This window comes from Pseudorasbora parva, chromosome 10 (genome assembly GCF_024679245.1).
Source record: "Pseudorasbora parva isolate DD20220531a chromosome 10, ASM2467924v1, whole genome shotgun sequence".
Taxonomy (NCBI): Eukaryota; Metazoa; Chordata; class Actinopteri; order Cypriniformes; family Gobionidae; genus Pseudorasbora; species Pseudorasbora parva.
Genome location: NC_090181.1, coordinates 35,335,670 through 35,362,565, shown reverse-complemented (window position 1 = coordinate 35,362,565; position 26,896 = coordinate 35,335,670). Strand labels below are relative to the sequence as shown.

General features: G+C 38.5%; 1 protein-coding gene across 10 annotated transcripts in view; it reads left to right on the top strand.

The window, feature by feature from the left end:
- The window catches only part of cdc42bpaa (CDC42 binding protein kinase alpha (DMPK-like) a), a 126,549-nt gene that overhangs the window by 88,622 nt on the left and 11,031 nt on the right, over window positions 1-26,896 (top strand). For 4 of the 10 annotated variants that reach the window (XM_067455987.1, XM_067455983.1, XM_067455985.1 and 1 more), the window contains 17 exons: window positions 55-305; window positions 589-694; window positions 7,637-7,761; window positions 11,119-11,224; window positions 11,387-11,535; window positions 14,309-14,400; window positions 14,484-14,560; window positions 14,934-14,972; window positions 15,608-15,727; window positions 15,938-16,015; window positions 16,128-16,233; window positions 16,325-16,461; window positions 19,393-19,532; window positions 19,632-19,713; window positions 19,829-20,048; window positions 24,114-24,176; window positions 24,294-24,890. In XM_067455987.1, coding sequence (XP_067312088.1) covers window positions 55-305; window positions 589-694; window positions 7,637-7,761; window positions 11,119-11,224; window positions 11,387-11,535; window positions 14,309-14,400; window positions 14,484-14,560; window positions 14,934-14,972; window positions 15,608-15,727; window positions 15,938-16,015; window positions 16,128-16,233; window positions 16,325-16,461; window positions 19,393-19,532; window positions 19,632-19,713; window positions 19,829-20,048; window positions 24,114-24,176; window positions 24,294-24,890 — 2,488 coding nt within the window. The remainder of the gene's footprint in view (window positions 1-54; window positions 306-588; window positions 695-7,636; window positions 7,762-11,118; window positions 11,225-11,386; window positions 11,536-14,308; window positions 14,401-14,483; window positions 14,561-14,933; window positions 14,973-15,607; window positions 15,728-15,937; window positions 16,016-16,127; window positions 16,234-16,324; window positions 16,462-19,392; window positions 19,533-19,631; window positions 19,714-19,828; window positions 20,049-24,113; window positions 24,177-24,293; window positions 24,891-26,896) is intronic. The other 6 variants (XM_067455988.1, XM_067455986.1, XM_067455980.1 and 3 more) reach the window with 4 other exon arrangements.

Sequence of the window (26,896 nt, the reverse complement as noted above, 5' to 3'; positions counted from 1 at the left end):
ATTTCATGTATTTTAAAATACTTTGTATTTTAAAAATACTCCTGTGTCGTGAAGCAGCAGAAGCAGGTGGGCCGTTCTCCCAGCGTTGGGTCCTCTGAGTCGCACCAGGAGCTCAGTAAATTACGAGCAGACCTGGAGAAGAAGACTGTGTTCTATGAGGAAGAGCTGTCGCGAAGGGATTTACAACATGCCAACGAATTGAAGAACCTGAAGAAGGAGCTCCTGGAAGCAGAGGGACAGCAGCTCACTTTGAAGAAAGAGATAATGATGCTCAAAGACAAGCTTGAGAAGACCCGCAGAGATAGGTACGGATCTTACTACAAGAGATAGTTAAAAACCAGAGTGTAATATTTTACTTGATAGGTCTACGGGTCAGAGGGGGTGGAAAATGTTCATGTAAAACGAAATTATTATCATTTGTGGTGCAAGGAACCTTGACTAACAAGTGTCCTTAAGGGAAAAAAATAAAGTGTGGATCATGACCTCTTTTAAAAAAAAGCCATGAAGTTTGGCTTGTGTTAGTATGTTGGCAGTGTGTGTTGGATGCTGAGTAACCCTGATTCTCAATAAATTATTTCACCCTCACAGTCAGAGCGAACAAGAGAAGTTAGAGGCAGAGTACAAAGAGGAGTACGAGAGAGAGCGAGTGCTGCTGTCAGAGGAGAACAAGAAACTTTCCAGTGAACTTGACAAGGTGAACATTCACACACTCCTAGGGTTGTCAAGATAACTGAACGTTAACATGAAATTCAGCAGTTAAACCTATTTACTTAATGCACTGATGCAGATTATTTAAAAAAAAAATGTTTTTATAGTTGTTTTTAAAAATGAAATAACTTGCTCTTAAATGACTATGCTTTTCCATTGATAGGCTATAAACACACTGCACAATCAAATGACTTCAACTTCACCAGCAATCTTTATTTCAGATCTACAAGTTGGAAAGTTTGAGTTAGATTAATTTACAAAAGTGAGGGTATATACTAAACAAGGCTTTTCTGTTTGACGTGATGATGTTTAATCTATATTTATAACTTAATAAACTATAATCACAGGTTTCTTGTAACGGCCGTGCTCAAGTACGGAAGAGTGACCTCTGACCCAAAGCATGACGTATTGATGAATGCAGAACCACAGAGGATAGAGCAAATCAAAACCAGTCACAAATTAGACGTCTAAAAATATATATTTTTTTAAAGAGAAATTGATTCCTCTAATGGAAGAGGAGCTTGAGTTTGTTGACAGCGCTATTAGTTTGAAGTTGAACCATGAGAGGCATCTATTCTCACATAAGATTACGCTATGCCTACTTCTTGCGTCAAATGTCGGGTCAGAGGTCACTCTTCCACCTGGAGTTATATAAATTATTTTTATGGATGGATGGTCTTTTTTTATGGGTTTCAAAATCTAAGGTATCATTCACTCCCATTATAAAGCTTGCAAGAGCCAGGATATTTTTTAATCTGACTCAGATTGCATTTTGCTGAAAAAAAAAGTCATGTACACCTAGGATGGCCTGAGGGTGAGTAAATTATGGGATCGTTTTCTTTTTGGGATAAAGACTTTTAATTAACCCTTTAAGTCCTCTCAAATGACAGTCGACCATGTTTGTCATACACATATTGTATATTGTTTTAGAGTATTGCAAACATGCCTAAGATTCAAGATAAACTGTTGGTGTGCAAACTATTTTAGCTACTAAATGAAGTGTTTCATATTGTAAAACTACTACGATTTGAAAAAAATTGTGGCATACCAGTATTTTTAGGCTTGGATACTATGACACTACTGTGGCTCCAGGATGCTGTGCAACACTAACACATCAGCCCACAATCCTGAAACCACAACCTCCATCTCTCATATTACTGAAGTCAAATATTCCACTTCGCTTTTGATGTGGTCATTACGCTGAAGATGACAGGAGGCTTCGCTTCTTAGCGGTCAGAGTTGATGCTCTTTGTTAAAACCATTAATTAATTCTCATTCTCGTTTCTGAGCACTTCAAATGGAGTGTAAAGCACAGAGTGGTTAAAAGAGAGCCCTCCTCGTGCGTGTGGTGGTTCGTAACTGCCCTCAGTGAGGTTGACGGCAAAAAAAAAAAACACACCAGAGATGTTTAGAGAAGAACCCTTGGAGGGCAGCACTCAGTTGTGAAATAAAGAAAACATGCTGTTGCCATTTGCGGACTGAGTCTTTCCATGAGTCTGTTGAGCTGAAGATATGGTCCACCATGCCAATGTTTTACTGGGAAGTCAGTCAGCATTCTCCCCCCTGTGTAAGCACAAGGAAATATGGTGATCAACAGACAGGAATCTGGAACAGTTATCCCCAGGACCACTGCGAGGGTTCAGCACTCCGGTCAGAGTGCGGTGTTAAATGAAAATGTTGAATAATGCAAGTGTAATTATGAGGTCAACCTCACCATCTCTAGCTTAAGACAGAGAGAGCATTTAAACCAGAGTTGACTGTATACGTGTGTACTAACAGACATGTTTACTGCAAAGTCAACCAATCTGTAGCATACGGAAGGGGGTCATATTTATTCATTAGCTTTTTGCGGAACTTGGTTTAGAGTTAGAAATACAGAGGGTATTAGAGTGACATGGGTGGCTTTGCATGGTGGTCCACCCTGCAGGCTCTGATGTGAGCCAGTCGCTGTTTCTCTGGTCTGTATAATTACATCTGGCTACTCAAATTGCTATATTGTTTAGTGATTTTCTGAAATTAAGAATGGCATGTTTTGAGCCTGTGTTAATTGCAGGAGTAAAACCCTCAAATGAGCATTATTTTCTGTTCACTGAAATAAAATGTATAGCTAGGTTAGGATGTGCTAAACAAAATTTTTAGAATCAAGTCTGTGGGCTGACTGAATGACTACATGTTCATAAGAAAGTACTATATAATCTTTGTTAAAATAAAATTCATTCTTGGATTTAAAAACATCATTGGAGTTGGTTAGTTTTATGTTTTTGAAAGATGTATTTGCGTTAATTTGATCAAAAACACAGTAGAACATTAATATTATGAAATTTTAAAGGGTTAGTTCAAACATCAAAGCCAAACATAAAAAAGATCCCATAATTTACTCAAGCTATCGTAGGTGTATTTGACATTCTTCTTTCAGACGAATACAATCAGAGTTATATTAAAAAAATACCCTGGCTTTTCTTAGCTTTATAATGGGAGCTGATACTGTAGTCAGTGGCTTATAGTTTAGTTCATAAAATTATAAATAAGGATATTTTGCTGACACAAGGATATTTTGGATGTGCTTTTTGTCCTTCAAAATCCATTCAAATTACTATTCACTCCCATTATAAAGCTTTTAAAAACCACGATATATTTTTTCATATATATATATATATATATATATATATATATATATATATATATATATATATATATATATATATATATATCCGAGTCTGACTGTATTCGGCTAAAAGAAGACGAACTATACACCTAGGATGTTTTGAGGGTGAGTCAATTATGGGATCATTTAAATTTTGGGGTGAATTTACCCAGTTTTAACGCAATGTAAATTGCGATTTTAACAACTTTGTATTTTAATATACCGTATTTCCTCAAATAAAAGCCTGTAGTCAATTAAACTCCGGGCCTCTGATAGTGGCCAGGGGCGTGGTCAAGCACAAACAAATAAAGGCCGGTCTCAAATAAAGGCCGGAGGCAAAGGTGTGAAAAATCTCCTAAATGCCTTTCATTTAATGTGCATTCAAGTTCATCGTAAAGTTCTGTAGTTTTGTGTTGTGACGGCTGACCGACATCAAGATGGAGTGCAACCATCCTGATACCACATGCCCCGATGTGAGTCTTGCCACCCAATATTAGCCTTTCATCTCTTTTATGTCTTAAGGGGGTCGCACACCGGACGCAAAGCTCAGCGCCGATCTCACACCAGACGCGCACATTATATACAAGCAAACTCAATTTTGAGTTGACTTCTGACAGAAGAGTTGCGTGATGTGTATCTTGTAGCACAGGATAAAATCAGTATGTGCATTGACGATTTGAGGGAATTATAATATACATTTTATATAAGACCTTGGAATGGCGCTCTGTGGTGCGGCAGGATTTTAAACAAATTCCTGTGTCGCCGCGGACAGGCACACCGAATGGAAGCTTTTTCCCTCATGTGCAACTATAGAAAGTTTTTTTTAAGTACAAATATTTATGTAAAGAGATATAATAAAATCAAAAAGTGCACGACTCTTCTTAAAGGGGGGGTGAAACACTCACTTTCAGTCAGTGTCATGTCAATCTTGAGTACCTATAGAGTAGCATTGCATCCTGCATATCTCCGAAAAGTCTTTATTTTTTTTAATAATTATATAAGAAAGATGCGCTGTTCTGAGTCTTTCCGAAAAAAGCAGAGCGGGTGGGGGCGTATCGTGTGAGCAGATGACGAGTGCGCGCCGCTGTTATTGTGTTGAGTGCGTCGTAAAGCTGTGTCATCCCTAACAGCGGGAAAAAACTTTATTCAAAATAAAAAAATGGCTTTTAATCAGATACAGCCATACATCTATGATCCGGAATCAGACCCAGAGGCTGAAGTTGAACAGGAGCAGCAGCAAAAACGACTAGAGCAGGACGTCTCTATGTGGTACAAGTTATACACTAACTATATAATATGCTTAGCGGCTTGTGTTATTTACATATTTATACTTGAATTATATCGTCGTATTTTTTTTCTTTGAAGGTGTACATGTGGGAAGTGCAGTTGTGCACATGTGTATGTGTGTGTGTGTTTACGCGTGGTTTGTGTAGACAATTGTAGTAAGCGGACTGGTTTTGCACGGCAGGCTAGTGTTTACATAGAAAGACATGGAATAGTAGCGCATTTGAATGAAGAAGCGCGCTTATTTAGTATATCATTTTCCCCCACTCTTTGTGTATTGTTGTTTGGAGTGCTTTTACAATACACAAACATAAAGTTACACATATAGTGGCCAGCTAAACAAATTTACACGCACTACACATCGCATGCTCCATTGATCAATTAGCTATACGTGATCATGTTTGGGCTACTTGATGGGCATAGGCAAAAACACAGACATTTGAAGCAGTCTTACTCACCGCCTGCGGTTCTAACGTTGGGACCTTTATCGTTGGGACTGCTCCATCATTCAGCATTAGGCGATCGGAAAATCCGGCGTCGAACTGGGCCTTGTTTATGAAACAGTTTGCACCGAAATGCAGTGAACAGACATAAACCTTTGCGGAACTCAGTTGCTGATCCGGAAAAGCAAATTCCATCCACTGTTGCCTTAACGCGGGGTTTTTTGGCAATCTGTACAGGACTGTCTTGGTCTGGCAACCGAAAACGCACTTTTTTGGTGACATTGTTAATTTCTTGAAGTCACATCAACTGTGCAGCGCAGCCTACGAGCCCCGCTTTGATGGGCGTAGCCTGTTGCTTTCGCACTCTCCCTCTCTCTCTCTCACGCTCTTCCGGTAGAATTGCCCGTACGGCCCATACAAGGAAATTCCGACCTATTAACGTCAAGTGGACCCATGATCGAAAAAAACTTGCCGAAACTTATGACTAACCGGAAGTAGTATTTTTGACAAAGAAATACTCCCATCAAACGTCCACCTTAACTTTTGAAACTTTGTCTATGTTTAGTATGGGATTCTAAGTCTTTAACAGTGTAAAAAGATCAGTATGCATGAAACAGCATTTCACCCCCCCTTTAAGTGGAAGGAAGCTTTTTTCCCTCACATGCAAGAAAGCACCGAGTCATCCATTGGGTTAGAGCAGGGGTCTCAAACTCCCGGCCCGCGGGCCACTTGCGGCCCGCAGGATGATATTTTGTGGCCCCCTACTTGACATCAAAGTTTAATGTTAGTGCGGCCCGCGCGTTGCTCTGAAAACCATTTTTGGCGTAGTCGTTGCGTGTGCCGCGCTTTATGCCTCACTTTGTGTGTGTGTTTGAGAGAGTTAGCTCGGCCCTCTCTCATGCAGTACAATTGGTTGACACCGCGTGATTGACATGTTCAGACAGTCGAAATGAATGTGGTTTAACGGCGTTCAAATGGCCAATCAAATCAAAGTAGCCGGGATTTACATTCTCTTTTGGCTCGTGCACATGCTCCCGCAGTCTTCAGACACACACACACACACACACACACACACACACACACACACACACACACACACACAAGCGTGTGTCAATCTATCGCGTAATGCCGTTGCGAAGAGATACTATTCTTTCCGGTAAAATCACAAAACTAAATTGCACACACACAAAAGCACACAAAATGCAACGTTTCCATGCTCTTAATATACAATCATTGATGAACATTATAATGAAGAAAACTATATGAGCGGATTAAAACTGAACATTTGAGACGATTTACTAAAAGTCTACTATTAGACCACTGAGGAACTCAAATATAAGCAGTGGATGTATTCACTCATGGGAATAATCTCGGGACTAATAATATTTGACAACAATTAATGCAAATATCGTTCAGAATTTTGTAGAATTTCGTTCACTGATCTGTTTGACCTGGTTATGGCCTTGCTTTGAAATAGTCTATTATTTTAAATAAAAATAAACACATTTATTATTTCAGTATTACGTAATGATTTAATTTCTATTGGCCATATTTATTAGTACACAATTACCATCACACACCTGTTGGTAATAGATAGGTGCGAAGGACAAAGGATAACCAGATCCAAAAATCTCAAATATATTGGCAATTAAAAAAAAAAAAACACGAGTAAGCAAGAGAAGCCATGTTCATGTTCAGAAGAAAGTGAACTGTTAATAATAAAGATTACGAATATTTGATCAGTTGTACTTTTTTTTTTTTTTTTGGAAAATTTGATGCGGCCCAGCCTGACCCAGAGTCTACCTCTAGCGGCCCCCAGGTAATTTGAGTTTGAGACCCCTGGGTTAGAGGCTCGCGTGCAACCGCAACCTATATAGAAATTAGGAGCAGAATAAACATTGTACATTTTTTCAAACTGACTCAATTTTGGTTACCGATTAGGCTACCGTAATTCTGACCCAAATTGCTTTGTCGCCTTTCTGGCTTTTGTTGTATGTTGATATTTTTGCCAATGTTTTTAAAAAAAATCAATGATATTTGTCCACTGGAACGATCGCTTTAAATAAAACATTTTTATTTTTAAAGCAATTATTTTTCAAACAGATGGAATTAGAAATACAGGCCTGCCCCTAATAAAAGCCTGCTTCAAATAAAAGCTGGTTCCCATCGGCAGTTCAGGTAAATAAAGGCCCCGTCTTTATTTGAGGAATTACGGTATGTAAAAATTGTATTTATTCCTGTGTTGCAAAGCTGAATTTTCAGCATCATTACTCCATTCTTCAGTGTCACAAGATCCTTCAGAAATCATTCTAATATGCTGATTTGCTGCTCAAGAAACATTTATCATTATTATCAATTTTAAAAACAGTTGCTGCTTAATATTTTTGTGGGAACAGTATTATTTTAACAGCATTTATTAATGCTTTTATTATTACTGTTACTGCTACTTTTGGTCAATGTAATATGTCATTGCTGAATAAAAGTATTCATTAAAAAACGAATTCTTCAAACTTTTAATTGGTAGTGTATTCAATAACATCTTTTATTGTGTGTGTAGATGATGTCCTCGTTTGAGAAGTTGAGCAGCAGGAACAAACAGCTGGAGGAGGAGATGAGAGAACTGGCTGATAAGAAAGAGAGTGTGGCCCACTGGGAGGCCCAGATCACAGAAATCATTCAATGGTGAGAAACAAGCATGCTTTTACTTTGCTGTCTAATCACGTTTTAATCTGGAATCTGTGTTTTTAGACTTTAATCTGATGAATCTAATCATGCACATTTTTAGATTCAGAGAAAACTGAAAATTAAAATAAAATGTCAAAGTTTTTGTCAAAAAAAAAAAAAAACATTCAGTGAATTCCATTATTATTGGTTACTTCATGTTGTCTTTGCTGTGCATTGCAGGTTAATGTGTAGTCTGCTGAGGTGCTTAATACAAACTTGAAGGGTTAGTTCACCCAAAAAGGAAAATTCTGTCATAATTTTACTCACCCTCGTGCCGTTCGACACCCGTAAGACCTCCGTTCATCTTTGTGAACACAAATGAAGATATTTTTGTTTTATCCAATTGCTCAGAAAGGCCTTCATTGACATCAATGTCATTTCCTCTCTCAAGACCCATAAAAGGCACAAAAGATGTCGTTACAAAGCTCATCTCACTACAGTGGTTCTACAATAATTTTATGAGAATAGTATATCCCCCCCAATAACAACTTGTATAGTGATGGGCCGATTTCAAAACAAAGCTTTGTCCCGTTATGAATCAGCTTTTCGATTCATGATTTGGATTGAGTCTCAAACCGGCAAACTGCTGAAATCACGTGACTTTGGCGATCCAAATCATGAATCGATACACTGATTCATAACGGTTTGAAGCTGTCTTGAAATCGGCCCATCACTATATACACTCACCTAAAGGATTATTAGGAACACCATACTAATACCGTGTTTGACCCCCTTTCGTCTTCAGAACTGCCTTAATTCTATGTGGCATTGATTCAACAAGGTGCTGAAAGCATTCTTTAGAAATGTTGGCCCATATTGATAGGGTAGCATCTTGTAGTTGATGGAGATTTGTGGGATGCACATCCAGGGCACAAAGCTCCCGTTCCACCACATTCCAAAGATGCTTATTGGGTTGAGATCTGATGACTGTGGGGGCCATTTTGGTACAGTGAACTCAGTCATGTTCAAGAAACCAATTTGAAATGATTCAAGCTTTGTGACATGGTGCATTATCCTGCTGGATGTAGCCATCAGAGGATTGGTACATGGTGGTCATAAAGGGATGGACATGGGCAGAAACACTGCTCAGGTAGGTTGTGGCATTTAAACAATGCCCTATTGGCACTAAGGGGCCTAAAGTGTGCCAAGAAAACATCCCCCACACCATTACACCACTACCACATTGGTGCACAGTGGTAACAAGGCATAATGGATCCATGTTCTCATTCTGTTTACGCCAAATTTTTCTAGTCTTCAACTGTACCGGTGGGGTCTTCTGCTGTTGTAGCCCATCTGCCTCAAGGTTGTGTGTGTTGTGGCTTCATAAATGCTTTGCTGCATACCTCGCTGTAACACGTTTTAACGAACCCATTCTCCTCTGACCTCTAGCATCAGCAAGGCATTTTCGCCCACAGGAAACCCTAGAAATGGTTGTGTGTGAAAATCCCAGTAACTGAGCAGATTGTGAAATACTCAGACTGGCCCGTCTGGCTCCAACAACCATGCCATGCTCAAAATTGCTTAAATCACCTTTCTTTCCCATTCTGACATTCAGTTTTTTTAATCAGTCGAGATTGTCTTGACCAGGACCCACCCCCCTAAATGCATTGAAGCAACTTCCATGTGATTGGTTGATTAGATAATTGCATTAAAGGGTTAGTTCACCCAAAAATGAAATTGATGTCATTAATGACTCACCCAAATATTGTTCCACACCCGTAAGACCGTTTATCTTCAGAACACAGTTTACAATATTTAATATTTAGTCCAACAGGGAATAAAGATTAAAACGGTCATGAATCACCGGATTGATTCACGATTTGGATTGCGTGCCAAACTCCAAACTGTTAAAATCACATGACATTGGCGATCCGAATCATGAATCAATATGCTGATTCATGACCGTTTGAATCTTTATTTGAGGTTTGAAAACAAATGCAGAAGAGAAGACAATGCTAAATAAAGTCGTAGTTTTTGTTATTTTTGGACCAAAATGTATTTTGGATGCTTCAAGAGATTCTAATGAACTAATTGATGTCACATATGGACTACTTTGATGATGTTTTTATTCCCTTTCTGGACATGGACAGTATAGTGTGCCTACACAGATACGCTGTTCCGAAGATGAACGGAGGTATTACGGGTGTGGAACGGCATTAGGGGGAGTCATTAATGACATAAATTTCATTTTTGGGTGAACTAACCCTTTAATGAGAAATTGAACAGGTGTTCCTAATAATCCTTTTGGTGAGCGTAAGTCATTATTTAGGTTCTTTTTACACACAAAAACTATTCTCGTCGCGTCATAAAATGATTGTAGAACCACTGTAGTGAGATGGACTTTTAACGACGTCTTTAGTGCCTTTCATGGGTCTTGAGAGACTAAATGACATTGGTGTCAATGAAGGCCTGTCTGAGCCATCGGATTTCAACAAAAATATCTTCATTTGTGTTCAAAAGATGAACGGTGTCAAACGACATGATAACCAGTAAATAATGACAGAATTTTCATTTTTGGGTGAACTAATCCTTTAATACTAGAAGGGCCTATAGTACAATATTATTAAATATATAACGTTACGTAAAATTTAATGTAATCTATGGTACATTTTTGGACCCAGTTGTTGGCAAGCCAAACCCTGAACTTTAAGGAGCACATGTATAATTTAGTTTCTTTAAAACATCATCATCTTTTTTGAAAATGCCCTTACAAGCTGTATTTATTTATATATACTTTAGATTTATTAGCTACTTTTCAGAAATGTTATCCCCAAAAGTAGCTATTTGAAACATAAACAATTATTTCACATTTCCCCCAAAAATGCACCACTTAAATTTGCATCAGTTAATTTAGTATTTTGGCAGTATGCAGAAATCTAAAATTTGGACCCAAAGTGCTGCAAGTGTAGGAATATTATAAACCTTAGCAGCTTGACTTATGATTATTAATTATGCAAAATAAGATTTGCCCATTTGTTTTTGCTGAAAGGCAGATTAGTAGAATCTAGCCATAAAAGACCACCGTTTTCTCCATTTATGTTCAGTCCATTGCTTAAAACAACTGGCCAGCAATAGCTTCTCCTTGGTTTTAAAATCAGGCTGTAGGGCTGAAAATTCAAAACATTTTATAAATATTTCTCAAAAAGTGAAATAATGTTTTTTTTTATGCTTGCTACTGCCCTGCATAGTTGTAATTCTATTTTTGTTTCACTTCTGGTTCTTTGGCACCAAACCCTTGGCATTTACTTGACCATGGAGCCATCTTGTGGTCATGTTTAGTAAGTGCAGTTCTGAATATCTAATTTGCTTTCTTAGGGTCAGTGATGAGAAAGATGCTCGAGGATATCTGCAGGCTTTGGCTACTAAGATGACAGAAGAACTGGAAGGCCTGAGGAACACCAGTCTGGGTGCACGTGCTACTGTAAGAGAACTCAACTTTGATCTTGACTGTTTTAGAAATGCATTTTAGCATGAGTTAACAATTAAGTTTATTCTAAATGCTGATCTTTTCAAACTTTAAAAGATATTCATGGCTCCAAATCTTACTGCATTGAGACCCAGTAGATGTTTAATTCTTTTCCAGGACATGCCATGGAAAATAAGACGTTTTGCTAAGCTGGACATGTCTGCCCGTCTGGAGCTACAGTCTGCACTGGATGCAGAGATTAGAGCCAAACAAACCATCCAGGATGAGCTCAACAAAGTCATGGCATCCCATATGGCCACTGAGTGGTAAAACACATATCTCCTTTAAAGGTCCCATTCTCGTGTTTTTGAAGCTTTGATTATGTTTACAGTGTGCAATATAACATGAGTTCATGTTTCACGTGTAAAAAAACCCAGTATTTTTCACACAATTTACTTATCTGTATACCGGTGTTTCCTCTGTCCTAAAAATGGCCTGATGATTTCCTTGTACTATGAAGTCCCTCCTTCAAAAATACGTAACGAGTTCTGATTAGGCCAGCGCTTCCCGTGCTGTGATTGGACAGCAGCTTAGCACATTGCCAGGAAAGGTCCTGCCTCTTATCATAACGTGTAGATACCATACGCGCGCTCAATGTTATTGCAAAAATGTCTATATTGCCTTATCAATTTGAGTCGGAATCAGACCCGGAGAATATCGAAGAGGATCGATTACAACCTGCTCAGGAAACACTTTTGCTGGATGTTTCAGAATGATAAGCTGTCTATTCAGTAGTTTAAACTGATCATTACAAACACCAACAATCGATGGTGTCTGAATGAATTACTACACTTTTATATACTACGTTTTTCGGATTAGTTTCAATTACCATCTAATGTTAGTTAACAAAGCTAAACAGCGTTGCACTTTGTGTCATGAGTTATATAAACTGTTAAACGGACCAACTTAAATAATAAAATACACTTACCGGTTGTGGTCCATAAAGGACGCCTTCTCCAGACAAAGAGGGAACTGCGTCATCTTTTAAGAATAATCTTTCTGCGAATCTGGCATTAAACTGATTGAGATTGAGGAAGCAGTACTCACCAAAATGTGCTGCACATAGTTTTAAATTGTGATTATAATTTTCCGGAACCGAGTTAACCATAAACTGTAGCCATTGATCTCTACATACAGCGTCCGTGGGAAGGCCAAACGAAGGTGATTTGACTCCGGGATGAAAATAACAGCGTTTCAATGGCATGGCGACAAACACACTCTACAAAAACAAGCTTCTCTCGACCTGCGAGAGCTAAAGGACAACGCCCCCAAATTTGCGTGTTCTTGTGGGCGGAGGGTTCGTCAACAGACGGTTTTAGTTGCGTCATTAAAGCAGGAAGTGCAGGGCTGTAGTCCAAACCGGCCGTTCACTGTAGGCTTTGAAAGGGAACTTCTGTTAAATAAAATATCTCGCTTGGCATTGAACTTTGAGCTTTATAATTTTACAGGTATTATTTATGCTCTAACAGCAACATTACACACTAACTAAAGTTTGAAAGATGGAATCGCAAAGAATAGGACCTAATAATAATGTGATAGCTTGCAGTAGGACGTACCTGTCAGTAGATCAGGAAATTAGTTGATGGGTATTATCGAAGACTAGATATGCAAAGATCTAAAGTTCTCGTATTACTATGAATGGTAGTGCAATGTGTAATTTGATAGAATAAGTCCTGCCTTCTAAGTAAAAGAGCCAATCATCAATTGGTAATGTCACTGCAGATGTGGTTAGAAGCTCCTGAGACGCGCACTTTAGGACTGCGCATGGGCTGCGTCAGCCTAAAAAGTGCTGTTTTTTTTGTCTTGATTTGAGCATTTAGAAGCAAAATTTTAGAGGCATTTGTCTGATTTCATTGGTGATTTCAAATATGAAATATAATCGTAAGCCTGATGTACAGCTTTGGGGAATTTGATATTTCTGCAATTGCATGACTGAAATAGCTCTCTGAGAGGCGTTTCAAAGATGGCTGCTTATTTTAAATTTTTTGCCTGAAAGGGACTGTGGCATTATCCAGTTGACAATCCTGTGAATAGCTGGTAAGAATCCCAAATAATGGTCAACAGATGTGGGTTTGACCAATTAAAAGAGCATGATGGCCAGTTCCTAGTTTTATTCAGAAAATATAATTTGATGATTAGGTTGTATACACAATATTTTGAAATTATTCATATGCATTTGAATTTAATTTAAAAGCATGTAAGGAAATAAAATTCATTCTTGTAGGTCTTTAAAGCTATACTGTGTGATATTTTCCCCCATCTAGTGGTGAAAAGGTATATGACCATCCAGTGAACATTAGTTTCTGTTCCTCTCAATTCTGATTTCGTTTTAATTCCTACGGTGGCCGATTTAGTCCAAGATTAACATGGCGATCCCCCTCTTCACATTCGACACGGTGCCATCGAGTGTTAAAACGCGAAAGGTGAAGCTTGAATTTATGGGTATGTCCCTCTTTGGCTAATGTACTTTCAAGATGGAGGGACATGGCGACCGGCATTCGAACCCCTCACCAGTATGTATTTTCAATGGCATATTATAAACTTACGAGAATACTTTATTACTTGAAAGAAGTAAATATACATTAATGAGCACATATATTTTTGAAAGAACTAAGTGTTTTTAGCTAAGAATAAACTAAAAAAGTTAAACAGTGTAGCTTTAAAGTCAGCATGAATAAAAAGTCAGCCCGTTTATTTTCTAAATGCATTGACCTCTTAATTTTTAAAAATAAACTTTTAAAAATTATTATCAAAAAGTCTAATCTTCTTGCCCCTGCAAATTCATACTTATTTGCCACCATTTTTGAGTCCACATCTCAAAATCAAATCAACAAAACTGATGGACAGAACCAATTTCCAAGCTTAGATTTTGTTTTTACACTCGGATGTACGTCACAGTACAGAAGAAAAAAATCTGTTGATTCTTCCGCCAGTAAAATGTTTATTGACCATTGGCCTTAAAAATCGAAAAATGGTCAATATATTGGTATATTAATCAGGTTATGATCATTACAATTTGTCTGGTTTTGTTCTGCACAGCAAGCTGGAGGAGTTGGAAAAGAAGAACCAGGATATGCAGACAGAGATCCAGAGGCTGAAACAGGAGACTGAGAATCTGAGATTGTCTAAAGGTAAAAACGTGAACATTTCTTGATATTTGTTTACATGGTGTATATGTTTGTATGTGACATTTAAGTCATGTAATGTGTTCCAGGAGTCAAGCACCAAGACTCCCAGAATTCCTTCCTGGCTTTCCTTAATGCTCCGACTTCTGCCCTGGATCAGTTTGATGTAGGTATTTTGAAACAGTGGCATGTGGCTTCATTTTTGAATGAAATTGCAGCAGAAGCGATCATTTTGTTGTTTTAAAACATTAATTTTTTCTGTCTGATTTTTCATATGTTATATAGACAATATTGATTTTATTGATATTTATACTTTTTTTTGTATTGATTTTTAGTTTCCTCTTATGTTCTCTTCACATGGTTTTGTGTGGATTAAATAATTGGCTCAAATCCGTTCTCAGCCATTATTATTTCTGTGCTTTTGAGACTGTAATTTTAAAAGCGCGTAAACATGCAAATCCTTTTCTGTGTTCATATATTGTTTGCTCTCTTTTTTCTTGTTTGCTCTCCTTCTATCTGTCTGTTTTTGTCTGATGAAGCGCTCCACTGCCTGTGGACCGGCTGACAAAGGCATATGTGTAAGCTCCTTTTGTTGTGTATGGTGCAGTGATTCATCGCTACGTTGGTTTGATTGCGTGACTTTGATGCATGTCTGCGGTTTGTTACTGCATGGCAGAAGCGACATATCCACACTTTCCAGAGGGTCTTTCGAGTGCACATGCTTATTTGTCACATTTATGGTCAATTTCACCGTTCTTCTTTATCATGAGCATTTGGACTAAAAACTGACACTTTCTGTAGCTAATACTTATGCAATGTTTTGTTTCATTCATCTTGCATTACCAATGGAGGTTTGGATGACTCAACTTCTAACTCAAATTTGCATATAATTGCTGTTTCTAAACTATTGTGAAGCTTGTTGTGAAACCGACATGTGGTGTTTGTGTTCAGCAGTGTTTCAGATTTCTTTACATTCTCTGTGCTTGTTCCTGTCAGGCGCCATTGACGTGTTGTTTGGGTCTTGGAGATGTTTTTTAAACTGCTGTCCTGTCAAAATGCTGCTAATGTGCATGATGTCTTTTCAAAGAGCCTGTTGTTACGTTTGGCAGGCATGTCTTGGGTGCTGCCATTGTGTTTTCTATCTTGTGCTCATAGTTCATGGCACAGCTGAATCAGTTCTCTAAATGTTTCCTTTCTCTAACCTTCTCAATAGATTGACTCCATCGATAACTTCAGCCTGTCCAACACACCATCCCGGGAGGAAGATGGGAGATCCCAGGTCACATCACATTCTCGCTCGCCCTCAACTACCAGCGATATGGAGTCGAACGAGGTGACTTCTCACTGTCTGACCCCTTTCGCAATGCTAAACCTCAGAAACATAGAAACTTTGTACATTGAATTACTGCAGTGCATTCTGGAATTGCCTTGTCCAATACAGACAAATGGGATGCCTTCTCAAAATGTGACCAAAAGCAAAAGCTTTATTTTTTTTAATAGGATGTTAGCATATTGTGACTTATAGCCATGAATATGTTTCCAGCAGGTAGATCAGGCACAACGAGGTGCTCAAACTCCCGTTCGATCAGGATACAGTAGCTCTGGTCACAGCACACCTAAAGTAATTAATTAATTAACTTTCCTCATTTCTAGCTACTTTCATATCAGCCAGTCAAACATATCTTATATTTTGTAATATGTTGTAATTTATATATTTTTTAATTGCTGTATAGCCAAAGCCCCATCAATTCGTGGTGAAGACCTTCAATACGCCCACTAAGTGTAACCAGTGTACTTCTCTAATGGTGGGAATCATTCGACAGGGCTGTACGTGTGAAGGTAAGGGGTCACTACGGCAACCGCTGAGATTGTCATGGAAATGGTAAGTGGCATTGACATTGGCATTCACCTTGTTCTCCTCCTTCTGCAGTCTGTAATTTCTCCTGTCATGTGACGTGTGCGGACAAAGCTCCTGCCGTGTGTCCGATCCCACCAGATCAAACCAAAGGGCCGCTGGGTATCGACCCCCAGAAGGGCATCGGCACAGCTTATGAAGGCCACGTCAGGGTTAGAAGCTTTTATTTAAATCCTCCTTCAATGTTTTTAGTAATCTCAACTATTACTGTTAATATTACTTTTAATTTCAGTGAACTTAAAGAGGTACTTCAGCGCTGGGAAGATGAATCTGGATTTAAACTGGGTCATCAATGTAGTAGAAATGTGAAATTATTTTTGAACTTGGTGCCTTCTTGACTGAGAAAAGACAGAAAAGGTATTTTTGTCTCATGGGGATGAAAGACTACAATTCCCAGAATGCTTTGCTGCCCTGTGAGGCCATTCCCAAAGCCACCAACTTGATTACTGTGACTGAGTTGGAGAAGACACTACAATGTAATAACTGAACATGTCTGTTCAATATAATGAGTTAGTCGCCGCGCGAGTATCACGGCACTGAGCACTAACTGCAGGAGTGAGATAAATGAGCTGAGCTCTCGTGATGAGAGCTGAGGTAATCGCGACTACACTCGCGGCATACATGCCTTTGCAAGCTTAACTTTCATAGAAATTAATTTGAGAAGTTAAAAGACTTACATTGCTCACCATAGCTCCGTTTAAATGAGTGCCTATAGTGTGATCTCCATCCCCCATGCGCGGGTTCAAAACATGTGGAAATAGCTCCATCTGCTGATCGTAGTCTTTAGCCTTTGGCCAAACATTCCTCCTATGATGCCAATATAGTCAATTTGCATCATAGGAGGAATTTTTCCAGAAATAAAATGCATAAATCTCTTGTCTCAGGGGGATATGAGGGGGGAAAGCACATTTATTTGTATATACTCCAGGGTTTCTACTGATACAAAGCCATATGCTAATCGCTGAAGTAACCCTTTAAAGGATAACTCTGGCGAATTTTTACGTTTATCTTGATCGTTATATTTTTGTGAGTACAGTCTATAGAAAAAAAAATGAACTGGATTGGTCCTTGCAACACAGAGTTATTACAGTTAATGCTTCATTTTATGAAGTTTATTGTTCATCACACAAAAGATGAAGCGTCTGTTTTCACTCCAGAAAGTCAATGTAAGAGATGAATAAAACGAACTGTGCATTAAACACTCTCTCCCTTGCATTATCATCAGCATACACAGCGAATTACACAATAACATTTGTTACATCTAACCAGTGTTCGAACTATACCGTGGCCTTTGGGGGAGCCCACTTTTCGGGGTGTGTGTGTGTGTGGGGGGGGGGGGGTGCGCGTGGAAGAGAGGACGTGTATATTCCTTCACACACAGACAAACGGGTCAATCTATTGCTTAATGCATTGCGGAGACTCTTAATATACAATTTACAATCATTGAAGAACATCTTTGATTTTAATGAAGGAAGAAAAAAAACAAGAATTGATAGGTCAAAAAGCCCACAAATAGTCTATAAACAAAGCATCCGGCTGTCTTTGAGTTCACATGAACGGTTGAAGTTACTCGTCAGGCTACAGAAGAAAACCATAATTCCTCCATTTAACTAACGTTAGTCTTATTAGGACATTGATAGTCGCGCAGACCTATATCAACCCAGCCGCAACACATAATTGGGGATAACATGCCTTAACACAGAATCGACCACAGAGGCTTGGGGTCAGCTTCCTTTGCTGTTCTTCCAGAAATCCAAGATCAAGAAGTGGATATTCGTTTTTGTTTTTTCTACGAATCTTTGCGTTGACATGCACTAAACATGAGTGGAATTAGCACCGCAGCGCCACCACACCTTGATGGTCATGACAAGAACAGCATGTATAGTTATCTTTATTGAAGTCAATTAGATTTAAATTGCCGTCATGCATGAATTAATTATATATTTTTAGAAATTTTACATATAATAATCCACGATGATCACATTACAGAAAACTGAAATTGCACCTCAAAATAACACAGTGTCAATATTTTTGAGACCCCCCAAAATTTTTCAAATCACGTTTTCAGGGGAGCCCATGTCTTATTTAGGGGAGCCGAGCTCCCCCTAGCTCCCCCGTAGTTCGCACCCTGCATCTAACAGTTAACAGATATATATACAGACCTTATGTTTTTCAGGGGGTGCTTAATAAACTGGTAAACTTTATATCAATAAAACAACTCTGATGAATTGTAGAAACGTGCCCTTTCATTACTGCCGTGACCAGTATTGCTCCGAAGACTATAAGCTGGATCACAAACCATCCTGATCCATCTTTGAGCTTTAACTTTTTAGCAAAACTGCCTTGAATTGTGTCTCGTGCAGGTAATGCACCTGCATTGCTTACAAGACATCGTTGTCATTATGGATTCTCGAGCGTGGAGAAAATGGCGGATAGTGTACAACTGGCTGAGGGCTGAAAATATGATAATATGGAACAGTCTGTCAGCGCCGTGGGTAGAAACGTGCAGATTAAGGGGCAGTAATAATATAATAGACCGCCTTCCTACGTCAGAAGGTTGAAGATATCTGAGCGGCTCGTTTTTCCACATGCTTATAGAAAAAAGCTTACCAAAATAAAGTTACTGGGTTGTCCTTTTTCACGTTTTATAGGTTGGTAGATGCACAAGGGACCTGAGTATAGCACTTAATCGGAAAAGGTCATTTAGGCATACATTTTAGTTTTTTTTCCGTTCAAGCATCGTCTCCAGCCAGACAGGAAATCAGTGCTGCACTGAGTTTGTGTCTTGTTGAGCTTGAATGGTTTAAAAACATTAACATGAATAAGAGCATGATCATTTAATGTAATGCTAGCCAAAGCATAGTGGGAAAAACGTATTCTTCGTTTATTGTGTTAAATATTTTTACATGTTAAACTGAAAAGATTTATTGCATGCGTTACTGTTAATTTTGACAGCACTAAATAATATAATACATATAATATAATATAATATAATATAATATAATATAATATAACATAATATAATATAGGAAAGTTTTATTTTGCAGTAAGTTGAGAACTAATTCTGAGACCTTTTCTTTTAGGTGCCTAAACCATTAGGTGTGAAAAAGGGGTGGCAGAGGGCCATTGCTGTGGTCTGTGACTTTAAACTCTTCTTATATGATCTCCCAGAGGGCAAAGCTGCTCAGCCTGGTGTCACGGTGAACCAGGTTATTGACATGAGGTCAGTGAGGATTGCAAAGAAAACATTTAAGCCAGTATTTGATTCTAATGACCGTGTTTGCATGACTAAATTATCTAAATCATACTCTTTTGTTTGCAGGGATGAGGAATTTTCAGTTAGCTCAGTTTTGGCATCAGATGTCATTCATGCGAACAGGAAGGACATTCCCTGTATCTTCAGAGTGAGTTGACCATGTATACAAGTTCATATTGGTTTTGTACTGTAATTTAAGAAAATTATTTTGTGCCTATGTTCAGTGATACACTTGAAGTTGTTGTCGTCTTCATCTCCTGCAGGTGACAGCATCACAGCTCTCCTCATCCAGCAATAAAAAATGCTCCATCTTGATCCTGGCCGACAGCGATCAGGAAAGAACCAGATGGGTTGGCCTGCTGAACGAGCTGCACCGCCTCTTGAAGAAGAGCAAACTTAAAGAACGCTTTGTTTACGTCCCTAAAGAAGCATATGACAGCACACTTCCTCTCATCAAAACCACACAATCTGCTGCTATTATAGGTACAATCCACCACACCCCAATAATCTTGGGTTTAAAATATTAATGTCAAGGTTTTTATTACATAACAATCATTAAGACTTCGGTATTAATATAATGGCTAACCTCTGTGTATGTGAAATGATATAAATCTCTGCTTGTCTTGTAAATGGAGGTATTCCTTTGTTAATGAGTTTGTTGGTATGTCCGTATCATGTACGTACCATTTCAATTTTTGCTGGGGAAAAGGAATTACATGACACGCCTTATATATTATATATCATAATTATATTATTAAATATCATGTTTTAAGTATATATAGTGGCTTGAGAAAGTATTCAAACACCTTAATTTTTCACATTTTATGCTGCTGCCTTATGTTAAACTATTTTAAATTATTTTTTTCACATTAATCTACACTCCATACAGCATAATGAGAAAGTATAAAATAAAAATCTTAAAACAGTTACATTACATCATTATTCGTATCCCTTTTCTGGAACATTTGAAACTTAGCTCAGGAGCATTCCAATTTTACTTTTAAATGTTACTACACTTTAAGTGGAGTTCACATGTGGAAAATTCAATTGAATTGGTATAATTTTGAAAGGCGCACACCTCTCAAAAAAAGGTCTAATTAATACCCGAAAATGCATATAGAAGCAAAAACCAAGCTTAGAGGTAGGATTGAGTCAAGACTGATCTGGGGAAGGCTGCAAAAGAATTCTGCTGTATTGAAGTTTCATAGAAGCATAAAGCCTCCATAATACTTAATGGAAGAAGTTTGGAAAAACCAGGACTCTTCCTAGGTCTGGCCTCCTGGGCAGACTGAGCAATCAACGGAGAAGGGCTTTGGTTAGAGTGGATGCTGATGGTCACTCTGGTTGAGCTCCATGATCTTATACGGAGATGGGAGAAATTTATAGAATGTCAATCACTGCAAAACTCCACTTATCTGGGCTTTATGGAAAATTGGCCAGACTCAAGCCTCTCCTCAGTGAAGACGCATGAAAAAAAAAAAGCACCTAAAGACCTCCTCAGACTGTGAGAAACAAGATTCTCTAGTCTGATCAACATGGGGAATTAATGTTTAAAATTTCTTATTTAAAGAAATCTAGTATTTGACAATGTATTCAAATGTAAAACCTACAAATACATACGCAGTTATGATCTGCAATACTTTAAGCAACTTTTATTTAAGAGCCAGGCACTTTGTGGGTAATGGCATTATAATTTATAATTTATATTATTTTTCCGGCCATAAAATGACTAATTGGCCTCTTTGCATTGGATTTCTCTATTTTAACCTATATCTCAGGGCTAAATACAAGAGCATAACATTACAATGTTGCATCTCCATCACTCTCCATTTTAAAATAACACTGTAAATGCGGTTGATGTAATAATCAATGCTGTACTGTTAACCAAAAATTGCTGCAAATACCTGTATAGTGAAGCTGTTGTTTATTCCATTTTTTTGCCAACCTTTTTTCAGTCATTGCACCCTTTGAAATTTTTCAAAATTCTGTGGCACCCCCTCGCATAAGTTACACTAGAGGTATAACGGTACAGATTGCTCACGGTTCGGTATTTGCTATGTTCAGGGGAAAAAGGACTACTGTCAAATGAAAATAAAGAAAATAAGAACAAATAACTTAAATACAAGCAGCAGCATAAATAAATACTATTGAACAAAGATAAGAATAAAATAAACAATACGTTTCAGGTTTTTAGGTAGAGAAATGGAATAAAGTAATCAAATGTAAAATAACTGCATATTTAACTGTTTCAATTAAAAAATATTCCTTATTAAACTTACAAAAGCTATTCAATCAAGGGCAGTGAGTGATGTCTTTATCTTTTGTTTTTGACATTAAACAGACAGCAGTAAAGGGTACTGCCCCTTTAAGACCCAAGGATAGTCGTCGTATTTTCTGTATAAAGTTCACTTAAGGCATATACAAAGTAGGCTATGACATTTTGACATTTTTGTGTGAGTTTGTCCGTTCAAGCACAGGATGTGAAAGATAACTCAATATTTGCGCGCTGTGAGACATGTGCGCGCTTTGGGACGAGTGCACAGAGACAGATCTTCTCATCCGTGTCTTCTGGCTACACAGGGGTGATGACGGCGAAAATGACTGGTCATGTTCGGACATACGGCATGCACTTGCAGGCATTGAACAAAGTTTACAAAGAGAGACCGTTTTGCCCACGTTTTTCTTTCATTATCGCTGTTGTTGTAGTGTATAACTGAGGAGCCAGCACGTGTATCATTGACAGAAACCTACATAAAGCATTATTTTTAAGTTAAAACCCATATTAAAGATGCGTCATCAGATGTGAGATGAATCGCGGTATAAATGCGTCCCGGCACCTTTTACACGGGATCCCGGTTGGGAAACACTGGTCTGTAATGATTGACACCGCGCTGGTTTGTTTAGAACTTTTGAGAGTGCCGTGACCACGGGCGCTGCCGCGTGATGAAGGCGTGTCGCAACTGTGTTATTCAACTGCTCTGGTTTTAAAAGCTATGTCACACTAAATGCGCCAAAATGCAATAAAACTTGTTTAAGATTTACGGTCGAATGCAACGTGCACATTTAGTAAGTGAGTGAGTAAGAGACGCGTAAAAGGGTGGAGAGAGAACTAAGGAAATGCAGCTGAACGAATATGCGTGCGTCTTTTAAATAGCGTAAAAATGAATGAATGATGAATCAATATGTGGCGGCCGGTGTTAATTCTGTGAGACCCCACGGAGTGAGATTTTGCATGGAGCCCCAGTCCGCGGGAGATTGACAGTCATGTTTAGCTTCTTCCATTTTCTAATGATTGCTCCAACAGTGGACCTTTTTTCACCAAGCTGCTTAGCAATTTCCCTGTAACCCTTTCCAGCCTAGTTGAGGTGTACAGTTTTGTCTCTAGTGTCTTTGGACAGCTCTTTGGACTAGGCCATGTTAGTAATTGGATTCTTACTGATTGTATAGGTGGACAGGTGTCTTTATGCAGCTAACAACCTCAAACATATGTAAAGGATAACTGACGATGGGCCATTGAATTATTAGAAAAAAAATGCACACCCGAGGTGGTGATGCAGTCACGACACGAAGCGGAGTGGCCGTTACACTTCGGTTGTGCATTATTTTTCTAATAATAATTCAACAGCCCGGAGTCAATTATTCTGCTTATACTATGGGTACAACTCCTCAAGACATCGATCCGATTATATATTTCGCCTGGTTTTTGTACTTGCTACTCGAATAAATCGCCATTGAGAGTAGGACTATTTCTTCCACGTCTCATCCAACGGCTCTTTTGCTAGTTCCGAAACGTCATGTTAAAGCTGGTAACGGAGGCTTGAGCCATTGATAGCATTCTACTGCAGTTATTAATGAAGTTATCAGAAAGAGAGCGAGAGCAAGAGCTAGAGTGACAGAGACACACAAAGCGAGAGAGAGAGAGAGAGAGAGAGAGAGAGAGAGAGAGAGAGAGAGAGAGAGCTTGTGTGAACCTCTGTGTGTCTCTAAACAGTGCTGTTATTACCTCGCTAGTGAAAAAATGTCATGTCAGGTTGTAAGGATGTTCTTCGCTAATCATTTTGTGTCTTTTGTTGTTGCTAGCTATCTCTGATGTCTGGTTCCGTTTATGTTGTTTTTCATCTGGACTGTAATACTGCTGCCGCCCAGTTGTTGAACGTTTTATATTCACAGTAAATATTACAATTTACCGTCATAAAATCGTCTGTCATTGTTTTTTTTGTTTTTTTAGTCCTGTAATTTCCATTATTACAGTTAACTATGCAAAGTGATATGGAAATGTAATGCGATCAAGAGAGCTGCCTGAAACTATGTTCGCTGTGCTTTTCCCAGAAAATGCACACCACAGAACTTTCATCAGCCATTCAGATTCAAGCATTCAACATAGTATAAATATACATCACTATATATTCTTGTACTTCACAAGAGCAAGAAAAATCCTCTTTAATAAAACAATTTAAGAACTGCTCTGCACAAGTCCAACTCAATCCATCTTAGCTTTAATCAAATCTGCTCTCTGTTTATGTTAACTACACTTTTCTTTATCCACAGATCATGAGAGGATAGCCCTGGGCAATGAGGAAGGGCTGTATGTTATTCACGTTACCAAAGATGGTAATTAAAAGCTTTATCTGAGTTTACTGTACTTATCTGTCATGTTTACACTGTATTTTTATGCATTCTTTGATGGTAATACAAAGCCTCTTACTGTATATATATTCCTATTCACAGAGATTATCAAGGTTGGAGATAAGAAGGTCCATCAGATTGAGCTGATCCCATCAGAACAGTTGATTGCAGTGATATCGGGTCGAAACGGCCACGTGCGACTCTACCCAATGACGGCCCTGGATGACCGTGATGCCGAATTCTGCAAAATAGCAGAGACCAAAGGATGCCAAACTCTGGTTTCGGGCACAATCAGACAAGGAACTCTCACATGCCTTTTTGTAGCCATGAAAAAAACTGACAAGGTGATCATCTACGAGCTCAACAAGAGCAAAACACGCCATCGGAGGCTGCGGGATATCACCGTCCCAGGATCAGTGCAGTGGATGGGTCTCCAGGGCGACAAGCTTTGCGTGGGCTTCCAGTCTGGGTTCCTGCGCTACAATCTTCAGGGGGATGGATCGATCAATAGCCTCCTTCATCCTGACGATCACACACTGGCCTTCATTGGGCAGCTAAACCTGGACGCTCTCTGCGTTGTGGAGATCTCCAGTAAAGAACTGCTCTTATGCTTTAACAGTATCGGTGTGTATGTGGACTACCAGGGCAGACGTTCACGACAACAGGAACTGATGTGGCCGGCTAAGCCAACATCATGCCGTGAGTGATTATTTGTCTTTGTGTTCTGATTATTATGCCTTGTGTTTACAGTATGATAGTGAACATCAACAAAATTCAGGGTGAAATTACTGCACTTTAAATGTATTATCTTACAATATTTTAGCTTTCTAAAAAAGGCAAAGATATAATTGCTGAATTTTATAATATAATTGATATATGTACAGTATAATATAAAATGTGTGTGTGTGTGTGTGTGTGTGTGTGTGTGTGTGTGTGTGTGTGTGTGTGTGTGTGTGTGTGTGTGTGTGTGTGTGTGTGTGTGTGTGTGTGTGTGTGTGTGTGTGTGTGTGAGAGAGAGATTTTAGCCCTTTGAATCGCAATAAGCTGCGAAAGAGAAGTAATTTCGCTATGATGGCTCAGAGATGGTTTCTGAGTGCTGTCCGAGATGTTTAAACATGAACATGAAGTGCTGCTCATAGAGTGTGCGAGTACTGAGCTGAGTTTTTTGCTGCCTAATTGGGCTTGGTCTTTGTAAAAATACTTAAAAACATTCACTTATGTCTTAGGTGAACACAAATAGTTGAAAAAGAAAATGCATGTGTAATGGTATTTTGCAGGGGTATTAATTAAAGTTACAAGAGGTACAGTCTCTATATTTCTTTACCAGCGGAGGTCCGGACCACACTTTTTTCGGAACAGTTATACATTTCCACTGGGGCAGCTGTAGTACTTTGTAAAAGAACAAATCCTAAGCACTCAAAATACTGCTCATAGATGAGAATCTTGAGCCCCGACAGCCAGAGCAGTGATGTGTAAGAATTTTTAATAATATAATAATTTAATTATAAGTAAATAATTTTCCCATTTTTATGAATATAAAAAGGTTGTAACTCCATGTTAAATATAACATATGTTCATGTTTCGCGTGTAAAAAAACACTGTATTTTCACACAATTTACTTATCTGTACAGCGCTGTTTCCTCTGTCCTCAAAACGGCCTGATGATTTCCTTGTTCTATTAAGTCCCTCCTTCAGAAATACGTAACGAGTTCTGATTGGGCCAGCGTTTCCCATGTTGTGATTGGACAGCAGCTAAGCGCACTTTGCCCGGAAAGGTCCCGCCTCTTACCATAACGGGGAGATGCAAGCGCTGAATGCGAGCTCTTCTCCACGTGGGAGAGCAACAAGACCACGCCCCCTTTTTTGCGTGTTCTTGTGGGCGGTGCGTTAGTCAACAAACGGTTCTAGTGACGTCATTACATCCCTGCACTTTCTGGTGTAGTCCAAACCGGTCGTTCGCTGTAGGCTTTTAAAGGGAACTTCTGTTAAATAAAATATCTTGCTTGGCATTGAACTTTGAGCTTTATAATTTTACAGGTATTATTTATGCTCTAACAGCAACATTTCACACTAACTAAAGTTTGAAAGATGGAATTGCGAAGAACGGGACCTTTAACTAGCAATAAAAAAAAAATGGCTTCCCTTGTCATCTAGTTTTCCAAATTATAACATTGTATATATTATGAAATTCTCTTAATATGCTGTTTTTTCAGGTAGCTCTATTTCATTTATGCCTGTTCTTTCGTAGTTTATTTTCCTATATGCTTGTAATAAGGTTCTTATTTTTATTTTTTTACTTGGGCTAGATTTTTTTTTTATGTGTTATTAAAAATGGGGGCAAAAATTATGAAATTTCAATGGTATAGAACATTTTCTACTCATGATTTACTTAACCTCAAACCATCCTAAGTGTATATGACATTCTTCTTTCAGAAGAACACAATCAGAGTTAAGCTAACTCTTGAAATGGATAGTTCACCCAAAAAAGAAAATTCTGTCATTAATCTCCTTTATTCATCCAGAGACCTTTATTCATCTTCGGAACACAAATTAAGATATATTTGCTGAAATCCGAGAGCTCTTTGACTCCTCCATAGACAGCACCTTGAAAGTGTTTCTGGACCTTGAAAGTGTTAATTAAACTGCTGTCAGTGAATAGGGCCTGAGAGCTCTCGGATTTCATCAAAAATATCTGCATTTGTGTT